At 40.3% G+C, this 22,901-nt stretch overlaps 2 protein-coding genes and 1 long non-coding RNA gene across 4 annotated transcripts; 1 reads left to right on the forward strand and 2 right to left on the reverse strand.

Annotated features, from left to right (window-relative positions):
- Positions 1-670: 670 nt before the first annotated feature.
- Positions 671-21,263, reverse strand: LOC309503340 (tripartite motif-containing protein 16-like). Its single transcript, XM_082176136.1, has 6 exons — positions 20,603-21,263; positions 5,184-5,279; positions 4,863-5,096; positions 3,230-3,389; positions 3,032-3,079; positions 671-2,792 (listed from the first exon to the last, which is right to left on the reverse strand). The coding sequence occupies exons 1-6, from the start codon at positions 21,179-21,181 to the stop codon at positions 1,864-1,866; spliced, it is 2,046 nt and encodes a 681-aa protein (XP_082032262.1). The 5' UTR covers positions 21,182-21,263; the 3' UTR covers positions 671-1,863.
- On the reverse strand, positions 13,022-14,838 carry LOC309502535 (uncharacterized protein; the record flags this gene model as incomplete). The annotated part of the gene is made up of 3 exons (XM_082174936.1): positions 13,022-13,979; positions 14,178-14,339; positions 14,835-14,838. The coding sequence occupies 3 exons, from the start codon at positions 14,836-14,838 to the stop codon at positions 13,180-13,182; spliced, it is 966 nt and encodes a 321-aa protein (XP_082031062.1). The 3' UTR covers positions 13,022-13,179.
- On the forward strand, positions 16,510-19,649 carry LOC309503535. 2 transcript variants are annotated; one of them, XR_014207703.1, is made up of 4 exons: positions 16,513-17,946; positions 18,032-18,085; positions 18,570-18,656; positions 19,610-19,649. It is a non-coding gene; the product is annotated as an uncharacterized lncRNA (long non-coding RNA). The 2 variants fall into 2 exon arrangements; XR_014207702.1 differs by having other exon boundaries at positions 16,510-18,085.
- Positions 21,264-22,901: the final 1,638 nt, after the last annotated feature.

A 22,901-nucleotide genomic window follows, 5' to 3' on the forward strand; every position in this document is an offset into this window, starting at 1 on the left:
TCAAAAATGAACATACCAAACAGGGTCACTGGGGAACAGGAGACATGTACAAGACAACGATCCGACACAGACTGCAAACACAAAGGAACTTATAAAAGGGACAAATCAGGCAGGTGATGAGGAACAACAGGTGGGGCAAATGAAACCAATAATGAGATAACAAGGAGGGTGGGGTCAAAACAGTGACAGGAACACAAACACCACATGTGCTACATGAGACAGGACAGGCATGTGACACACACACACACACAGGTTTGAGATCCTCAGATCCTTCAATTAAACAGGAATTGATCAACAAACTGCGACTGATTCATTCTGTGTGCAACGGGGTTTGAGATACGTTTTCTCTTGTTTGGTGGGTGTGTCAGAACTGCAGTCCAATCAGCAGCAACATATAAAGCACGCGGTATTAAAGTGAACTTGCACAATGGGTTCAAGGAAAGTAATTTACAAATGTGTTCGATGCAGCTCGGTATACACAACAACTGAGGATATTAGAAGACATGTTTGTCGTAAGTTTTATTGTAAAAATATAGGATATCAACATAATGATGTAGTTGTTTATATTTTTAGCTTCATTGCAAGTGTATGACATTTGGTATAGAAATAAACAATGGTAATTAAGTGCTTTTCGTAAAAATGAGAAAGAAAATACAGGGTATTAAAACAGTATGAATTACAAATAAAGTCAGTATGTGAGGCTAAATAGATGTGTTTTAGTCTGAATTAGGTAAGATGTGTGCTTCAGTTTCAGCAATTCCTTCACTCGACTGGGATGTTCTCTTCTGTTCTGGGCGGCAAGTGCAGTAACTGTAACATCGGCCATATTTTGTAGTATTAAACACATATTTATACCGACTTCATCAGGCTCAGAAAATTCTTCACCAAGAACACAAAGAATGTCCTTCTCAGCTGCCATAGTTGCAACTCTTGCGTCATCAGAACAGTGTGTTCAACGCATCACCGTTTCTGTTTAAAAAACGCTGTGCAACGTTTTGTCGGGGCTGAACACAGCCGTTATTTCACTGACAGAAGTTCAGCTGTAGTATTATTCCATAGCAACCTTTGTTTGTAACCATGACAACTTATCACCATCACCTGTCCTTCATTCAGTCTCTTGTTATCTAGTGTATATAAACCCTCAGTCATCTGATGTTCATGTCCTGTTCAAATCAGAACTGCTCCCACAATATCTATTTTTAAATCTAAGTTAAAATCTTTTTTATTTGATCTGGCTTATAATTCATGAGTTCAGTCTTTCTATGCTTTGTTGTTTACTTGTGTCTTTGTCTATATTTTACTTAATGGTTATTCATTCTGTACACACACTGGTCAACGGCAGTTGTTTTCAAATGATGTTTTATTAACATTCTAATGATCAAACAATCAAGTCGTTCCAACCAGCTGTCAGCAATCAGTAATCAACAGGTCCACTCAATCAGCATGATTACAGGCCTATAAATACACACAGTCGACTCACCCATATTCCTCGACAGTTTTCAGCATCCCTCCACCACCCCATCTCCTCACACTTTCCTGGTTATCTTCCTAACCAAGAGATATGCGGGGAGGTCTCTGGGTTCGGGCCCAATTTCCCCCCGGACAGCACGCCAAATACGCATAACTATTTATTCTCTGATCATTTGTAAGTGTGAACTTGTGAATTGTGCTTTATAAAAATATTGAAATAGAAATTGTGTTAATGTTTCATGCTGGTGTTTATTAAATGTAAGTGTTCGTCGTCTTTCTGCGTCAAGCCTCTTATCTTGGATTATCTAGTTAAGCCAGCGTGTGACAGTCACTGATCTATCATGCAACTCAAAGCATTATGGGTAGAATCTCTCTACAGTCTATCCTGATTCATCAACACAGTTTCACTGATGATCCAACATGAACCCTAAACCCAGGATAGAGCGGTTGAGTGAATGTGGTCTGGACTGTGTGGATGAGGCTCATTGTGTCAGAGACGCTGTAGAAGGACAGAGTTCCTGCACTGTGATCCACACACACTCCTGTTCTACTGTGATCCACACACACTCCTGTTCTACTGTGATCCACACACACTCCTGTTCTACTGTGATCCACACACACTCCTGTTCTACTGTGATCCACACACACTCCTGTTCTACTGTGATCCACATACACTCCTGTTCTACTGTGATCCACACACACTCCTGTTCTACTGTGATCCACACACACTCCTATTCTACTGTGATCCACACACACTCCTGTTCTACTGTGATCCACACACACTCCTGTTCTACTGTGATCCACACACACTCCTGTTCTACTGTGATCCACACACACTCCTGTTCTACTGTGATCCACACACACTCCTGTTCTCCTGTGATCCACACACACTCCTGTTCTCCTGTGATCCACACACACTCCTGTTCTACTGTGATCCACACACACTCCTGTTCTACTGCTGATGGGCTTTACAGGGAGTTCAGTCTCTATGTTATTGTGTCTGAATGAGTAACTGGAGGAAGAGCAGAACAAACTCCAGGACTGATCATTATATCCAAACACACACTCATTACCCGATCCCTTCCTGCTGATGCTCTTATATGACACTGATATACACACACTCCCACTCCACTCAATCTCCCAGTAACAGCGTCCACACACACTCTCTCTACACAACACCTGAGGATTAAATTCATCAAATCTGTCTGGATGATCAGGATACGACTGAATCTCTGGGTAAGTGCCAGTAATCACTCTGTTCCTCTCAGACAGACGGAGGAGTTTATTCACTGTGTTCAGATCCAGAGTGAGCTGATGGGAATCTGATGGAGATAAAACACATCAGAATCAGGAATTATGAATCTGTCTGATCTTTTAATGTATCTGAACTCTTCATGTTCAATATATCATCAGTGTCTCAGTGCAGTTTACCAGATATCCTGAGCAAATCATCATTTACATGATCAACTCTAAAACTCTTCTGTCATGTTTTCTTTCACTTCTACAGGAAGAACATGAACACACTCAGTGAGTTTTTCTGCTTGTTTTCTCAGTGACTTACATTGTAGGAAGTCGTTCCTGGTCCTGGGAACAATGTTGGAGAAAGTGACTGTGGAAATCAACAGACATGAAGAGTGTGATTATCATGTCAAGAGAAAATGATCCCTGCATCCATTCCTAAGACATTTCTAATATGATCTTCTACATGATCTGAGATGATGGAGGATCATTTCTGAGAGCAGAATCTCCAGGACTTTACCTCTGTCAGAGATCTTCTTCAGCTCCTCTTTGCACAAATCCTCCAGTTTGTCTCTCAGCTGACGGACAGATTCTCTCACGCCATCAAAAGAGGAGAGAGAACTGAAGAGATTGTCATTTACGTCTGTAGATTCAGGAGGAGCTGAGAGAGACTGGAAACTCTAGAGAAATCAGAAATCAAAGCTCATCACCTCCACACTTCATCAATAACCTGCTCTACTGTCAGATTTGTGTGGCTCTTGTTGATCTTTAGTAACTCTCCTCAATCCAGCACTTTCACAGTATCAGCTTCATTCTTCTCATATTCATTATGTGACATTAGAGACACAAGTTCTAGCGTTTGTCATTTACAATATATGTGAACTTCCTAGGAAATCAATTTAAGCTCAATATTAGCTTGAGAAATACATCATTTTATTAGAAATATTGCGACCATAAATCCAAATGTTTAGTGTGTTTTTAAATTATATATTTAAAAAATGAATGACAGCAGCAGTGAAATAAAGCACAAAAAACCCACATTTGTCCAGGAATCATGAAAATTCACATGTGGAAATAAAGTCAGTGATATACAACATCTCTCTCACATTAAATATTATAAACAATCATTTCATTATCCTGATCAAATGCATCAATTTCCATCTTAGCTGTATTATATTCATTTCTATGAAATGTGAAGTACTAAACAATAATTTAATATATGCTTGGGTTTGGGGTCATTTAACTTTTAATAAAGCACTTTAAGTTTTATTGAAAAAACAATAGGCTACTGTTGCATTATTGTGCATAAGTGAAGATTTTCTTCATTTTATTCTAAACATTGTCCATTTATTTTTCGTTGAATACGTTGTGTGTCTAGAGATTGGCTTTATTTAAAAGCACACTGAATTCATTTTGATATGGAGTGAATACAGAGCGAGGTTTTTTATTAGTGATCGGGCAGCGAGTGATGAGGAGAGAGAAATTATCAACTAGAAATCTCTATAGAAATAAACTGGGGGAAAAAAGTACCATATCAATGCTTAGAAACGTTGCTATTTATGTTTTGAGTGTGTAAGTTTTGGGAAGGGGCAAAATGTTGAGAAACGGCCCTGGTCTCATTGTAGACTTGAGTAGATTCGCTCAGGAAAAGCAGTTCAAAATCTACGAGCAGATTGAACATTATTTATAACGTTTGAGCAGTTATTGACACTGAAATCCACAAGGACTCTTAGGACACGATCCCAAGCTCAGGTTTTGTGTGGTTTCAGTATGTTGAAGCATTGCTAATATACAGACTTCATGTTTAGGGTCTTCATGGTCAAATTCATCAACATGTTAAAGGCAAACAATAAAACACTGTCAATTCTGTCAAGTTTGAAGATCATCTGATCCAACTTTGATGAATATTACTCAAATTGCTACCATGAAGTTCACTGATTTCACCATTATATAAGAAATCAGAAGGAAAAATTAGGTAAAAAAGTTGAAATGTGAGTGAAGATGATCAGATGAGAGTCTGACTGATGATTCTATAATAACCGAACACACAGATCAACACTTCAGTCAGCGGCTCATTCTGCTCTCATGAAATGTTTCTCTGAGAGTCTCTTGCTCAAGTCCACTATGATCCTGTTCTTCTCGATCTCTGTTACCTGCAGGAAATGTATGTGATCCTGTGTGTGTGAAAGCTGCTCCAGCTCAGCGTCTCTCCTCCTCAGATCATTGATCTCCTGCTCCAGTCGCTCCAGTCGTTCTTCAGCTCGACTCACTGCAGTCTTTTCCTGATCTCTGATCCGCTGTGTCGCCTCAGAGCGGCTTCTCTCAATGGAGCGGATGAGCTCAGTGAAGATCCTCTCACTGTCCTCCACTGCTGTGTGTGCAGAGTGCTGTTAGGACACACATCACAATCACACAGTGAGCTTCAGTGAGTCCTGACTGAGCCTTCTCAAACTTCTCTTCTTCTCCAGACTCACCTTATGAGACTCTACAGCCTCTCTCAGCTGCTGAAGATCTTTCTCTCTCTGCTGGATCCTCTGCTGGAACGACCTCTGCGTCTCCTTCAGCTGCTTCTGCAGCACAAACCAATAACACAGATGGCACTTTATACTGGCACTATATCATCATGTGAAGAGTTGAATCCAGTAACAGTAGAATTAATAACCAATGGCTGGAGGTTCAAACTCCTGAAGGGATGATTGATCAGTTTTACCACCATTGTACATGAATTTACATGAAGCGTAAGGCATAGCGCTTCAATTTATATGTAAATGAGTTAAATTACTAATAATTTGGATCCGTATTCTAAAGTGAAGATCATGGTAACTAACTAGTTACTGAAATAATTTTAAGCTTTTGAGGTCTTTGGTGAAGTTTTAGATAGTAATTCCCATAGAAGTATGCAGTAACACTTGAGTCATTACTAGTTAGTTACCATGATTCTTACAGTAGTTACTAATGAAAAGCCAATCCTAAAGTGTAGAATCTTCAAATCATTCACAAGATATTCACACACACACACACACACACACACACACACACACACACACACACACACACACACACACACACACACACACACACACACACACACACACACACACACACACACACACACACACACACACACACACACACACACACACACACACACACACACACATTTGAATACTTTTATTTGGATCTGAGAGACATTACAAAGAAAGTAAGATCCAAATACTCTGGGAAGAGTCTTTGACATGGTGACAGATCTACAATTCATAGCTCACATACTTACAAGTCCTTCAGTCTATAATGCTCAACACATTAAGGATAAACAAAACATCTCCGTCTCCATATGTACATGCTCCCTATGGTGGCCGAAACAGAGCAGAATTTTGCAAGCTTTTTTGCCTCCTTTTTTTGCATCCCCCCTAACTGCATCCCCCTGATCACATTCTTATGGACATGGCCCAAACTCCCAAACACCAGAATTATTAATTTACATTTATATCCAAGTTGGTGAATGAGATCTACCAGTGGTTGATTTTTCAAAAGTTTGGAATAGTAACAGGTATCCATATACAGGTCAAAACTGCAGCCCACCTCAAAGATACACACAGATTTCATCATCTCATTTACAATTACAATATCAGGAGTATTTGGAATGTTTTTAAAATAGTCACTGTCAGATGTGTTATGATGAAACCAGTTCAATTGTGCAGTGCTATGCTTGTAAATCTTATTCTCATGTCCACAGGTTATCTTTGGCATGTCCTTTGCAACCAGATCAACCAGAAGGTCATGTCTGGCCACATACAGTCCTTTATAACTGTGGCAACCGTTCAGTATGTGAGCAACCGTTTCCTTTTCCTGCTGAGTCAGATGTAATATACAGTAGGGTTCATGCTTTGATGGATACCATGTTGCCAAGTTGTACTTCGTTGGAAGACACTGTAATCTTGCTTTAATCATGAATATTAGAATATCATCTGAGATTGAGGGATTTGTCAGGACAGAGTGGGACACTGAATGGTCGGCAAATTGAAGTAATGCAAGTTTTCCTTGTAATCTAAGACCCGTCCAGCGTTGTCCGTTTTGGATCTGTCTAAGATGAAGAATTGAAGCTCTTGTATGTTTAATCTGTAGTTGGTGAGGTGTACTGTCTTTATTGAGGATCGCCAGAATAGAAACCAGCGGATCTGTGATTATGTTGTCATTAAGAGCAGCTACTTCTCCATCGGGTCCCAGCCAGGACAGCTGTATTCCTGTACGGCCGCAGAGATCATTTAAATCTAGCCAGTCGGAGCGCACTCCAAATCCGGCTGCTCTGATGTCTAACTTTCCGTTCTCCTTTAGTTTAAATCCTAGAAACTGGGACTCGTTCGAGGAAGCAGCAGGTATTTTACGACGATGTTGATGTAAAAACAGCGATTCGCGTGATAGTTCTCTAACAGTTGTATCGTCATTGTTGAGCATGTTTAGAAGATGTCCTGTTCTGGAAGCGGTGTAGAGCCATTCAATGTTTGGGGCGCCGAGACCTCCGTCTCTACGTGGCTGGAAGATAATGTCCCGAGTTGTATGACTATTAAGACAAAACCACTTCCTCACCAGCTTCACCGTTTCGTTGTTCATCTCTGACAGTGTACGTTGTGGAATATGTACATTGGGGAAAAGGTGTTGGATTTTAGCCGCTGCAATCAGCCTGATGGCTTCAATCTTCATCATTATGGGGAGTGGGGCAGCATCAATCAGCCTTTGGGTGTACTCGTGACACAGCTCTGAGATCTGTTCCTCCCAATCGCCACTGATGTTAAATTTATGACCCAGATAAGGATATGTTTCATGACGTTCATACAGTCGGATAGGTTTCTGCATTAATGAGAAGGCAGGGGGTTTATCAGACTTTGCTTTATACCATCTGTTTCCTCCACTGCGTCTTTCATAGAATGCAGCACATTTTGGTTAGGGCGTTTCCACATATGACTTGGATGTAAGAATTATTATAAACATCTTTAATTACATCTGCATACAGCCGTGGTAGTCTTATTTCGTCTAATGCATGAAACATGACATCATGGGGCAATGTGCCAAATGCATCACGAAAATCCAAAAACACAGTATAGAACTTAGAAGAAGAGTGTTTAAAGTCATCTATTCCCGTTTAAGACAGAAGACATGTTCATTCATCCCCTGCCTGTTGATATAAGCTTTTTGCTTTGGTGAGAGTATTCCAGTCTCTACTAACCAAGGAAGTATTCGTGACAGCATACATTTCATGAACACCTTATAGACTGTGAGTAATAGGGAGATATCTCTCCAGGTAGACGGGTCGTCAGGAATATTATCCTTTTTGGGGATACGGTGGATCAGGGCCCCTTTCCATGAATCTGGAACTTTACCATTCTCCAAACAGATGTTAAATATATTGGTCAGAATGGGACACACGATTTGTTTAGTAGTTTTCAGCGTTTCATAAGTCACGCCATCAAGTCCGGTTGCTTTATTATTGGGGAGGTCGTTAATCACTTTCTCCACTTCGGTTGCAGTGAAAAGCGAAGTGTTAAGTTGGCTAATTTGTACGGAAAATAGTGATCCAGTCCATGGCGGTGCATTTAACACGCCCTCAAGCCTCTCAGGCGCGCATTTTGAAATATAATAATTCTGCACAGATTGTATATTACTTGCGCCGACTGGTTCATTTGGGTATGTACTGTTATTGAGAATAATTTGGATCGCTCTAGATTTTCTATTCAGCCATAAATATGCAAGTTTATCTTTGCCCACCTGCTTTTGTTGACGGGTTTCGCTCCGTGACGCGCCCAGTGCTGGCTGAACGATGTCCCGCAAAAAGCGCAACTGTGCCTCGATCCAGCCGGCAAGGGAATCCGTGGTCTGGGTCTCAGGAAGGCCTCCGCTGGCTCGCGGCATTCTCTTCAGTACACGGATTGTGAACTTCAGAAAAGGTAATCCAAACTGCCTTCCATTTCGCCGGATGATTGTAAAAGTCCCGTTCTTAAAGTAAACTCCATTTAAAATGCGGATGAGTCTGATCCATTTTGTCTGCGTTTCTCCTGAGAAGAGGAAGTTATGTTTATCTTCGAGATGCTTCGTATCCAAAGTCTTTCTAAATGCTCTTTCCTGATTTTGAAATAAATTCCACTCTTCCTGGCCTAAAGTTCTTATAGTGGTCGAAAAGTCAGTGTAGTTTCCACCCGCTGGGTAATTGAGCACAGGGTCGTGAATAGTCCAGCTTTGTTTGTAAATCCTGCCGGTTTGGAGCGCGTCTTTAAACACGCTCTTTACTGTTGTTATGAGGCACATTGTCAAAAGTAGTAGCCAAAAGTCAGCCATGTCAAAATAAACTTCCATCGCGTGTGCACACACACACACACACACACACAAGTCAAGTCAAGTCAAGTCAAGTTTATTTGTAAAGCGCTTTTCACAATACAGATTGTATCAAAGCAGCTTCACAGTATTAAATTAAAATAATACAACAAAGTTTGTTTCAAGAGGAATTTATTGATTGATAAAATAAAATTAAATATCCCCAAAATATCTCCAACTGAGCAAGCCAAAGGCAACAGTGGCAAGGAACGGAAAAACTCCATCAAGTGACCTAATGGTGTCCTAAAACTCCATCAGGTGACCTAATGGAGAAAAAAAACCTTGGGAGAACCCAGGCTCAGTCGGGGGCCAGTTCTCCTCTGGCATTTATGAGCTAGAGGCCGGATTGTAGTTTGAACTGTAGGATTATATGAATGCCTGGCTGAAGAGATGCAACTTTAATCTAGTTTTAAACTGGGAGAGCGAGTCTGAGCAACGAACAGTATCAGGAAGACTATTCCAGAGTTTTGGAGCCAAATGTGAAAATGCTCTCCCTCCTTTGGTGGTTCTGGATATCCTAGGTATGACCAAAAGCCTTGAATTTAGTGATCTTAAAGAGCGCGATGGATTATAGGGCGATAGAAGATCCGTTAAATAGACTGGAGCTAAGCCGTTTAGGGCTTTATAAGTCAGTAGCAATACCTTGTAATTAATACGGAACTTTATAGGTAACCAATGCAGTGATGATAAAATCGGTGTTATATGATCATATTTTCTTGATCTCGTAAGAACTCTAGCGGCGGCATTTTGGACTAACTGTAGCTTGTTTATTGAGGATGCAGGACAACCAGCTAATAAAGCATTACAGTAATCCAGTCTCGAGGTCATGAATGCATGAACTGACTTTTCTGCATCAGAAACTGATAGCATATTACGTAGCTTAGCAATGTTTCTAAGGTGGAAAAAGGCTGTTTTTGTAACATATGAAATATGATTTTCAAAAGACAGGTTGCAATCGAGTATAACACCCAGGTCTTTTACTGTAGAGGATAAAGTAACAGGACATCCTATGATGTTAAAGTTGTATTGTGCGAGGTTTTGTGGGCGTTTTTTTGAACCGATAAGTATTACCTCTGTCTTGTCTGGATTTAATAAAAGAAAATTACGTGTCATCCAATCTTTTATATCTTTAACACACTCTGTCAATTTGGAAAATTTAGCATTTTCATCCGGCCGTGATGAAATATATATTTGAGTGTCATCAGCATAACAATGGAAACTAATTCCATGTTTCCTTATAATATTTCCAAGTGGCATCATATATATTGAAAATAACAGAGGGCCTAATACAGATCCCTGCGGCACTCCATAGTTTACTGGAGTTATGATCGATTTTTCTCCATTTAAATAGACAAAATGGTAGTGGTCAGATAGGTATGATTTGAACCAGCTTAGTGCTTGTCCTTGAACACCGATATAATTTTGTATTTGATCTAAGAGTAATGTATGATCTATAGTATCGAACGCAGCACTAAGATCAAGTAAAACTAGTATTGAGATACAGCCTTGGTCAGAAGCTAAAAGTAAATAATTTGTGATTTTAACGAGCGCAGTTTCAGTGCTATGATGCGGTCTGAATCCAGACTGAAACTTTTCATAGATATCATTTTGTTGCAAGAAAGAGCCCAGTTGAGCGGACACCACTTTTTCTAATATTTTAGACATAAATGGAAGATTTGAAATGGGTCTATAATTTGCTAGATTATTATGATCTAATTGTGGTTTCTTAATGAGAGGTTTTATAACTGCCAGTTTAAATGTTCTTGGAACATGACCTAAAGATAAAGACGAGTTAATAATATTGAGGAGAGGCTCTTCCACTACAGGTAACACTTCTTTCAGTAGTTTAGTTGGTATAGGATCTAATAAACATGTTGTTGTTTTAGATGAAGTGATAAGTTTATTTAACTCTTTTTGTTCTATAGTTGTAAAGCACTGTAATTGTTCTTGCGGGGTGATAATTGAAGCTGAATTATAAGGCGCGATTGAAGATTGAACGTTTACAATTGTGGTTCTGATGCTTTCTATTTTCTCAGTGAAGAAGTTCATGAAATCATTACTACTGAACTGTAACGGGATATTTTGTTCGGGTGACGTCTGTTTATTTGTTAGTCTAGCCACGGTGTTAAATAAAAACCTTGGATTGTTTTGGTTGTTTTCTATTAGTTTGCGGAGGTGCTCAGCCCTGGCCGCTTTTAGGGCCTTTTTATAACGTGACATACTGTCTTTCCACGCGATTCTAAAGACCTCTAAATTAGTTTGTTTCCATTTACGCTCTAAAATACGGGTTTCTCTCTTTAAAACATGCGTAGTATTGTTATACCATGGTGCTTTATTTTTCTCTCTGACCTTTTTTAATTTAATAGGTGCAACCACATCCAATGTTCTAGAGAGAATGGTGCTCATAGTGCTAGTTAGTTCTTCTAGTTCATCTGTTTGTTTGGGTTCAGGCGGCAGCTGAGACAGATTAGATAAGCAATTTGAGAAATTATCTATGGTGGATGGGAGGATTGTTCTGCCTGGTTGATAACGCGACGCCGCATGACATATTACAGCAGTACGTAATATGCAAGTTACCATGTAGTGATCAGTGACATCATCACTTTGTGGAATGATATCTATATCGGTTGGATCGGTTCCATGTGATATAATTAAATCGAGTGTATGATTAAGACGATGTGTTGGTCCGGTGACGTTTTGCTTGACCCCAAATGAATTTAATAAATCTGTAAACGCAGCTCCTAACGCATCATTTGGATTATCTACGTGTATGTTAAAATCTCCAACAATTAATGCTTTATCGACATTGACTAATAGGTCTGAGAGAAAATCTGCAAACTCTTTTAGGAAATCAGCGTAAGGCCCTGGCGGTCTATATACGGTAGCCAAGGCTAGAGATAATAGGGATGTTTTTCTAACATCTAAGAGCGTAACATTTAGTACAAGTATTTCAAATGAAATAAACTTATAACCCGTTTTCTGAGTAACATTTAAAATATCTCTATAAATGGTTGCAACACCTCCGCCACGACCAATCAGACGGGGCTCATGCTTATAACAGTATCCAGGAGGAGTAGACTCATTAATACCGAAATAATCATTTGGTTTAAGCCAGGTTTCAGTAAGGCAAAGTACATCGAAGCTATTATCTGTGATTATTTCATTTACAATAACTGCCTTAGGTGTGAGTGATCTAATGTTTAGAAGACCTAGCTTTAGAAATAGTTTTTGTTTACTAATAGCAACATTTTCTGTTTTAATAACAATTAGATTTTTCCTAGATCCTGCAGTAGATTTATTATTTGATCTCACTAAACGAGGAATAGACACGGTTTCTATGCAATGTTCTACACTAGTATTTATATCAGTTAAATTGGTGCAGCAGAGACTATGATTTGGACTTTTGGTTACTAGTCAAAGGGTATTTAACATTTTGGAGATGTTATCCGACAGAAGATCCGCTCCGAATCTGCTTGGGTGTAAGCCATCAGCACGGAAAAGCCTAGGACGCTCCCAAAACAGATTCCAATTATTTACAAAGAGCAGTTTCTGCTCATTGCACCATGACATTAACCATTCATTTAGCGCAAATAATCTGCTGAACTTTTCATGCCCTAGTCGGTACGTGGGAAGCGGTCCTGACACAATGATCGTTGTTTCAGGCGATGTGCTGCGTACCGTATCGATTAGATTCCTGAAGTCTTTCTTCAGAATCTCCGTCTGGCGCAGCCTGATGTCGTTCACTCCCGCGTGCAGGACCACAGTTCCGACGCGCTCGTCACCGTTCAGTATCTCGGGAACGCGAGCAGCGATTTCAGAAACACGAGCACCAGGAAAGCAGTGACTTTGCACCTTACTTTGACCTACTTTTACCACACACACACACACACACATTTACATTTTTTACATTTAGTCATTTAGCAGACGCCTTTATCCAAGGCGACTTACAAATTAGGACTAAATTCAGCGAGTCATCATAAAGAGGCAAGAGCAACAACAACGCAGGAAGTGCTCAAAATACGAAGTTCAGGTATTATTCAGAGTAGCATAAGCCTGATAAGTGGTGTTTCGATGTGTGGTGTTTTTTTTTGTTTGTTTTTTTTTCTATAAGGTTAAGTGCTCACGGAAGAGATTGGTTTTCAGCTGTTTTTTGAATGTTGTCAGGGATTCTGCATTCCGGATGAGGGTGGGGAGAGCGTTCCACCAGCATGGAACTGTGAATGAGAATGTTCTGGAAAGTGATTTTGTGGCTTTCTGTGATGGAACCACGAGACGTCGCTCGTTGACCGATCGTAGGTGTCTGGTAGGGATGTAGACTCGTAGGAGTGAGTGAAAGTAGGAGGGAGCTGAGCCTGTGATAGTTCTGTAAGCAAGCGTCAGTGCCTTGAACTTGATGCGAGCAGCGAGAGGTAGCCAGTGCAGAGAGATGAACAGAGGAGTAACGTGGGCCCTCTTGGGCTCGTTGAAGACAAGACGAGCTGCAGCATTCTGGATCATCTGTAGGGGTTTGGTCGCACATGCTGGGAGTCCAGCCAGAAGGGCATTGCAGTAGTCAAGCCTAGAGATGACCAGGGCCTGGACGATAAGTTGTGTTGCATGCTCAGTTAGGAAAGGCCTGATCTTCCTGATGTTGTGCAGTGCAAACCTGCATGATCGAGCTGTCTTTGAAATGTGATCTGTGAAGGTCAGCTGGTCATCAAACGTTACTCCAAGATTTCTGACCGATCTTGATGGGGTGATTAATGATGACTCTAGCTGGATGGTGAAGTCGTGCTGTAGAGATGGATTGGCAGGGAGGATGAGAAGCTCAGTCTTTGCCAGGTTGAGCTGCAGGTGATGTTCCTTCATCCATGTGGAGATGTCCGCCAGACAGCTTGAGACCCGTGCAGCTACTGTGGGATCATCTGGTTGAAAGGAGAGGAAGAGCTGTGTGTCATCAGCATAGCAGTGGTAGGAAAAACCGTGTGCCTGTATGATGTGTCCCAGTGATGTGGTGTAGATGGAGAAGAGGAGGGGACCAAGAACTGAACCCTGGGGAACCCCTGTGGTCAGCTGATGTGCTCTGGATACCTCACCTCTCCATGCGACCTTGAAGGACCTACCTGTGAGATAGGACTCAAACCAGTGGAGTGAAGTTTCTGTGATGCCCAGTGATGAGAGGGTGGACAGAAGGATCTGATGATTCACCGTGTCGAAGGCAGCAGACAGATCCAGGAGAATGAGGACTGAAGATTTGGAAGCAGCTTTTGCGATCCGTAGGGCTTCTGTGACTGACAGTAATGCAGTCTCAGTTGAATGTCCTTTCTTGAAGCCAGATTAAGGCTTCAAGAAGCCTTCATATATACACACGTATATATGAGCTAGCTAATAATTGCTATATGACAGCATAGGCTAATTATTGACAACTATCATAAGTCTGCTATGCTACTACATATTGATAATGTAAATAACCTTGTGTATTCGTTTACAATAGCAGTTAAAATGTTAATGTAGTGCTAGTCATTTGTCCTGCATTAGTTATTGATTAGTTTTGCATGAATTATGAAAATGTTTCAGTAGTTCTCTGGGAAGCATTAAAAAAAATAGTAGTTATTGATTAGTTAATAGTGAATTAAGACTTTCATCTGTGTGCTATCACTTACTAATTCGTTAATCAGAGTTTCTTAGTTAATAGTAGTTACTAGATTGATAATATTGTGTTACTCATTTGTTCCTGTGTAGTTATTCATTAACGAAGGAACCTTATTCTAAAGTGTTACTCATTGAACTTGTGTTATTCTTGACAGAGATATATTTTGTCAAACAATGGGCGAATATTTTTATTGTTGCTTTATTAAAGGGGTCATGAACTGCATTGTTTTATCATTTTATAAATAAAAGGCATTTTTGCTACCCTGATTTTAGCCTCAGCGTAAGTCACTGATAAACTCACACTGTCACTGCATGAAAAGTGGGATTTTCGACAGTTACCGGCGCTGTAGATTGTCGTGGAAGTTCAGGTTTACGACTGCAAACGGCAATTTACAGGCAACACTGCAAACTGTCGGAAATTGTCGGAAATTGACGTGGGACTTGCTTGCCCCGTGACCCCCCTCCCTCTAATGTTTTAACATGTAAATGAGACTGCTGTGAGGCTTTACAAATGCAAATGAGGGTAGCAGGGGGAGTTTTACCCCAGGTGACTAAGGCCCTGTCCACACGGAGACGCGTTTCGCTGTATACGTATACATTTTTTGTCGTATTGGCGTTTCGTCCACACGGATCCGGCGTTTTCGGAGACTGAAACCGCTATTTTTTTAAACCGGGTCCCAAGGTGGATAAATCTGAAAACGCCGCCCTTGCGTTTTCGTGTGTACGGCCAATCCGTATATTTTGCGAAATGATGATGTCATCACACCAAGTGTCAACTAGTCAGACACCGTTAAGTCACAGCAACTACATTTATGGTTTTTCATATTGTTCAACAAAGTTCTTGATTAAAAAAGAAAAAAGAAAAAAAGAAGTTGCTGTGCAAGGTTTATGCGCGAGCTCCAAGTCTTCTTCTCCGTTTTTAGTGTATGTCTGAGGCAGAATTACAGCGCCACATACTGGTCTGGCATGTATACTACATCGTTTTGAGTCGGTTTCAGTGGTTTCGTGTGTACGCAGATATTTCTTGAGACGACGCCGTGTTTACGGAATTTTTTTTTTGAACGGTAAAAAAAAAAATCGGATAGGGAAAGCTCTGGCTTCGTGTGGATGTGGCCTAAAAGGTATTAACTTAATTCAAAAAAAAAAATACAATACAATACAATATTTATTTATAACGCACAATTAAAAACAGCCAAGGCTGACCAAATTGCTGTACAGGGCAATAAATAAAATGCAGGGCAGAAAAAAAAAACACACAAAAAACAATAGTTGTATCATAGTCAAGGGGTATTAAAAGCAAGAGAAAATAAATAAGTTTTCAAGGATGTTTTGAAGATGGAAATTGAGGGAGCTAGTCTGATATAGAGGGGTAGACTGTTCCAAAGTTTTGGGCCTGCAGTCGCAAAAGTGCAGTCGCCTCGTTTAAGTCTGGATCTGGGCACGATAAGAAGACAGTGATCACTGGATCTCAAAGTACGAGATGGAGTGTACGGGCAGAGGAGATTGGTCAGATATTGGGGGGCCGGTTTGTTAAGAGCTTTATACACAAATAGTAAAATTTTAAAATCAATCCTGAATGTGACAGGTAGTCAGTGGAGTTTGAATAAAATATGTTGTGTGGGAAGATCTCATACACTTTGTATATAGTTGTGTGTTTTTGCAAATAAAGCTCTTTCTTTGAATAAACAGCACGCCCCTGGAAATTTTTCTTTTCCTCAATAAATTCATTCATGTCCTTGATGGTAATAATAGTGTAGAGTGTAGACCATAGGAGAACACGCAGTATTATTAAACAGACAAAATGGGACAAATTGAATAACCACATTCAAATCCACTTTAAAAGGCTGTTGTTCATGAAGGAACATCTGGACTTACAGTGTACAGTGGCAATATATATTATTTTACATTTATCCATTTGTCAGACGCTTTTATCCAAAGATAGATGGTTTTCTGCATGATTTAGACAAAATATTAAATGATCTTCATTAATGTCTAAAGGTTACACAAACAATCCACACTGAAACTTAAGCTAACAAAACACAAACAATTATATATTCCTGTATTTTCTGTATTGTTTCTCACAGTAAACTGCCATGCAGGCTAGAATTGCGAAACATTATTGGATAAATCTTATCATTTACATTTCTCTGGGCCAATCGGAATCTTAGCACTTTTTCTCTTGGCCAATCGGAATCTTAGCACTTGCGTCATAATCTTGAAGCACACACAGCGTCAACAACAGCTGAGCTCGCCATTTGCCTGGCTACCGTGCGAGTCTAATAGAAACTCACGCATGAATTTTCCTGCATTGAACTTGTTTTAGCGCCCGCCAAAGTGAATTTTTGTCCCGCCAAAGTCTTATTTGATCGGTGAGTAATGTAGATGAACGGCTGCGTTTGTGACAGGGCGCATGTTTTAACTAAAAGAACGACCAGAGAGAGAGAGAGAGAGCCGGTCGCGCGCGCGCACTCTCTGTGTAAACAACTTCTCGTTAGCTTTTGGCGCTTTTTTTTTTTTTTTTTTAAGTTAGCTTGCTGCTCATGGTTCATGTTCAGTTTCCATGTTATTTTAGCTGTACACGAGAGAATATGTCAATTTGGGATACTAAACTGCACGTAAACCGATAGCAGCATGGCATAACTTAGAGTTCTGAGTCTGACTGGCTAACTTAGCTCTTTGCTAACTAAGTTAGCTTGTCCATATAGCAGCTTGCTACGGGGTTCACAGACGATGCAAGGTGGGTTTAAAGGTGAATTGTCTAATTTATAAATGTGCGTCGTGAATGTGACATCTAACGTAACAACGTTACCAGGCAGAGAAGGACGATGAGGTGATTAGATCTAACGTTAACTTAACGTTACGAGGGAAGCACACTTAAAAAAAAATCAAAAAAAAAAAAAAAAAAAAAAAATCGGAGGGTTCTGTTAGAAATGGTATTCTCATTTTCAGATATTTTATACATTTGAAATATAAAATCGGTTGATACAAATTGGGCCTGAAATTTTATACAAATGATTGATTTTATTTTTATTTTGCAGTATTATTGGATTTGGATTAGAATATCAGGGGTAATCGTTTTCTCTTAATTTATATTTGCAGTTTAAAAATTAAATTCTTTAACTTTATATATTTTATTTTACATTACCTCTGTATAAGCGTCAAGATATAATGTTACCCCCTTCAATAATGTACGAAGGAAGCTGCAGCCCATTGAGGACACCAGCATGTTGCACAATACTGGTGAGTACTGATGACAACTTAAACATAATATTGTGTTGTGTACAACATAAGTCACACGCTTATTCATGTGTTTTATCTAATAAAGATTGTGCCATGTCTAGCCAAGTAGAGCGTCCTGGCAGTGAAATGTCCACTCCTGGTAAGTACTTTTCCCCCTGCACAAAACATTGCTCTGCACAAAGTCACACTCCATTCAAGACAAGTAGTTTTTTACTGCTTGTGAATAATCTATTTTAAATATATACAGTGCTGGTCAGAGTTATTTAAGCCGCTTAATTAAGAGTGAGAACCTACTCATCTTGAATGGACCAAAAAAAGCGAATGTTTTAGTTTCATCTTTCCATAGAACGTTTGAAAAGTAACTGACACTACTGGATCTTCAAACGGGCAGCGGTCTATGGTCAGAGTCTGGTCGTCCCTCTGCCAGTTTGAAGTTCCAGTAGTTTCAGTTACTTTTCAAATGTTCTATGGAAAGATGAAACTAAAACATTAGCTTTTTTTGTCCATTCAAGATGAGTAGGTTCTTCTCACTCTTAATTAAGCGTAGTAATGACTCCAGTATTTCATTATTAATTTAGTATAGGCAACATGACCGTACTTACTGGCTGACTCATGTGTTTCAGACTCTAAGTCAAACTTTGAATGTCTTGTGGAAGCCTTCTCTGACCTGGAGAAATGTGCAGCCAGATTTCAGCGCAAGGAAATTTCCAGTGAGTATTCACTTTATCTGTTGCCCCAACCTTTATTTCTTTTTTCAGTGGAAAATAAATTAAGTTTAAGGAAAACATTTCCGTATTTTTAATGGCATATACTTTAATGGCAACCAACAATCCCAATGTTCAAAGAAGGTTCAAATGTCTGTAATGCCAGCAGACTAGCACAAGACAAACAATTGTTTAAAAAATACATAAATGTGTATATATAATTTTAGAAAATGACAGATGGTTTTGCTAGATAAGAAGCTGATTTCTCGACTGGGATTTTGTAGAGACTCTGAAGCTGCATTGAGACGGACATTTGAACCGTCTTGGAACATTGAGATCTTTGGTTGCCATTAAAGTATATGCCATTAAAAATATGGAAATGTTTTCCTTAAACTTAATTTCTTTTCCACTGAGGAAAGACAGACATGGATATCTTGTCACTCAGTGTGAGTAAATTATCAGGAAATGTTCATTTTGAGGTGAACTAATCCTTTAAGGCTGATTTATACTTTTGCGTCAGACCGAAGTCCGAGCCTCTACGCTATAGGCTACACTGTTTCATTTATACTTCTGCATTGTTGTCCCTGTTGACGCACAATTACACATGCAGAAAGAAGCCTGTGAAACCCGAGGGAGGCGTTCTAGACCAATCACAGCGCTTCCGTCCACGTAAAATGTACGCATTGTTACATTTTGGGAGGGGTGCACGTCAGGGTGTGCTAAAGGGTACGCTATGTACACAGCCTACTCTGTAGCTACAGCGGGAGGTCGACGCATAACTATAAATTGGTCTTTACTTACTGCTTGAGAATCAAGTTTGGTAACAGTTTATTTTATTGGCTTAATGACATGTTTCAGACAGTCTTGCTTAGAAGAGCAGAGTGTGGCAATTCTTACCTTTTTGTTTGATTTCAATAATTGTACATTTTTGAATATTCTTTGTTTTTTTCGCCCTTAAGATGCTAGCGCACCTCTGAGCAAAGACCTGTTGACACCCAGTAAGTATTCATCTCATCGGTCACTTTTGTATTTTGTCAGGCCTTGTGAAATGTAGTATTGACAGTTCCAGCGATTATATAATTTATTCACAGTTTAAATAACAGAATATTTTAATCCTACTAAGAGAAACTATGTGAAGTTGATCGTTTAGTCACTGGTTTGATTGACTGACACATAGACAAAGAACATCTGACTGTACATGAATCATTACATCAGAAATCACTGGTCACAGATCAGGCATTAGAATTAACAGTTACTCACATGTTGTGGCATTACTATCGTGTCCATATCTTAGAAGTCTGTTTGCAAAGCCGGTGCCGAAATTGCAAATGATTTATTAAAGATTCCACAGTGAACTGTAGCGAATACACATAAATAATGCTCAACTGATCCTTCAAAATCCTTTAGAAGATAATGTTGTTTTTAGTCAGTGATCCTGCATGTTCTCTCCTCGTGATCTGATCTCTCTAACACGCCAGTGGACGGGGCCAACGTTACGATGATGAAGTAGGCCTTGATTGTCTTCTGCAGAGGCGTCTTTAGTTGCACTATTACCTCATAAAGAGGCACATTCCACAACCAGTTGTTCTCTGGGATTGATTACAATAAAAACTGTTTTTAGACTAACAAGGAAGTTTTCAGTTCTGAAACGTACAGGACATTCTTATTGTATGATGACGTCTTATATGTGAAAAGCTCAAGGAAAATTTGATTTCTCAGTTCATGACCCCTTTAAAGCCTGTTTTACAAAAGTTTGTGTTGATCAATGTTTAGTGTATTGTCACCATATTTTCTGTTAAGTTAAATGCGAAGCTCAAATACGCTCAGCAGTGAAAGTCCACTTACAGCTTCTGTTCACTTCTGTGACGTCTGCAGTGTGAATGATGTTTCCTGATCATATGGTGCCAATATAAATAGTGTCAACATTATTTCATCAGTGTGTAGTTTCATACCTGTTTCTCTGTCCTCTGTGCTGCAGCTGATACAGTGTCGTGGTTTTTATGATCGTCCATCGTACACAGCACACATATAAACTTCTGGTCAGTGTGACAGAAAACCTCAAGGAGTTTATCATGTGTTTGGCAGATCATCTCCTGCAGTCGTCCAGTGGCATCAGTCAAATTGTGTCTCTTTCCTTTAAACAAACTCTCATGTTGTTCAAGGTGACTTTGACAGTAAGAGATCAGACACACCAGACAGGACTTGACGGCTTTGTGTTTTCTTCCAGTACAGACGTCACACTGCACATCTCCAGCTCCAGCGTAACAGTCAGCAGGAAGATTAGTCTTCTTCAGTTTCTCCACCAGTTCAGCCAGCATGGTGTTTTTAGCTAAAGCAGGTCTTGGACTGAAGGTCTGTCTGCACTGAGGGCAGCTGTAGACTCTCATCTGATCCTCCTGATCCCAGCAGCCTGTAATACAGATCTTACAGTAACTGTGTCCACAGGAAGTGGTCACTGGATCCTTCAGGAGATCCAGACACACTGGACACAGGAACTCATTCTGATCCACTGAAATTCTGGCTTCTGCCATTTTACTGCACGAGACACACAAACACACAACAGCTCAACTGCACTTCAGTTTCTCTTTCACAAACTCTTCCTGCTTCCTGGTTCTGTGTTTCAGTGACGTGTGCAAAACAGGTTTATCTGTTGATCTGAGAGCAACTCTGAGCAAGGAAAAGACAAAAACGTTCATCTTAGTGAGGAGGCGGGGCTGACCCCGTTGCTATGTATGACACACTCTTTTGAAGAATGTTTGTTTGAAAGGTTTGCATGGCAGGAACAGCTATTAAAACAAAAGCTTAGAGTTTATATTCCGACTTGGAAATGTGCATCAAAACACCAGGAGGTTTAGCAAAATATCACTCACCTTTTTCCTCAGAATCCAGGCTCTTGTCTTCATACTAACAGGGTTGCATGGATTCGCTCTCGTTCCTGAGGAAGGCGTTAGCGCTGTTGTAAACGTTTGAGCCGGCATTGTTACTCTTGGAAAGTGGAGAAGATCTCTACAGGCCGTCTCTACCGAAGTTTTATCATTTTATAATGTTTCCTGGGGTGTGCACTTATAATGTTAGTATGATTTTGACATAAAAAATTGTCATAATTTAGAAATAAAAGGCATTTTTGCTACCCTGATTTTAGCCTCAGCGTAAGTCACTGATAAACTCATGCTGTTTGATTGACAGTTCCAGCGATTTATATAGTTTATTCAAAGTTTAAATAACAGAATATTTTAATCCTACTAAGAGAAACTATGTGAAGTTGATCGTTTAGTCACTGGTTGGATTGACTGACACATAGACAAAGAACATCTGACTGTACATGAATCATTACATCAGAAATCACTGGTCACAGATCAGGCATTAGAATTAACAGTTACTGACATGTTGTGGCATTACTATCGTGTCCATATCTTAGAAGTCTGTTTCCAAAGCCTGTGCTGAAATTGCTAATCATTTACTAAAGAATCCACAGTGAAATGAAAGCTTTAGCGTAAGTTAAGAAGACTCAATCATTGCGTCACTTATTACCTCCACATCTAACCAATCATGTGCTAATACTTGCAGTATAAAAGACTGGTACTTACTTATGCCTGAGTTTGCAGATGCTGACGCTGCCAATTACCTCCATCCTCCCCACCTCCACAAGGATTGTCCCTCCATCCTCCCCACCTCCACCAGGATTGCCCCTCCATCCTCCCCACTTCCACCAGGATTGTCCCTCCATCCTCCCCACCTCCACCAGGATTGCCCCTCCATCCTCCACATCTCCACCAGGATTGCCCCTCCATCCTCCCCACCTCCACCAGGATTGTCCCTCCATCCTCCCCACCTCCACCAGGATTGCCCCTCCATCCTCCCCACCTCCACCAGGATTGTCCCTCCATCCTCCCCACCTCCACCAGGATTGTCCCTTCCCCTCCATCCTCCCCTTCTCCACCAGGATTGTCCCTTCCCATACCTCCCGGGGGTCGGCTGCGCCCCTGCCTTCTTCTTCAGGCAGGAAATGCAGTTTCCGCTTCCCTCGGATTGCACGCTACGGACGGGGACTACGCCAAAGAACTTTATAAATATTTGCTTGCTGGGCTGTTAATAAATATATGCTATGTTACTGTCACGGAGTCAACATCAACAGCACCAGACCTCTACACTCCGCTGTCTCTCCGCGTTCCCTGTCTCCTGAATACTAATCACCATCACCTGTCACCACCACCTACCTGCACTCAGCACCGCTAATCACCAGCACTATTT

The sequence above is a fragment of the Leuciscus leuciscus genome (genome assembly GCF_965113295.1).
Source record: "Leuciscus leuciscus genome assembly, chromosome: 7".
Lineage (NCBI taxonomy): Eukaryota > Metazoa > Chordata > Actinopteri > Cypriniformes > Leuciscidae > Leuciscus > Leuciscus leuciscus.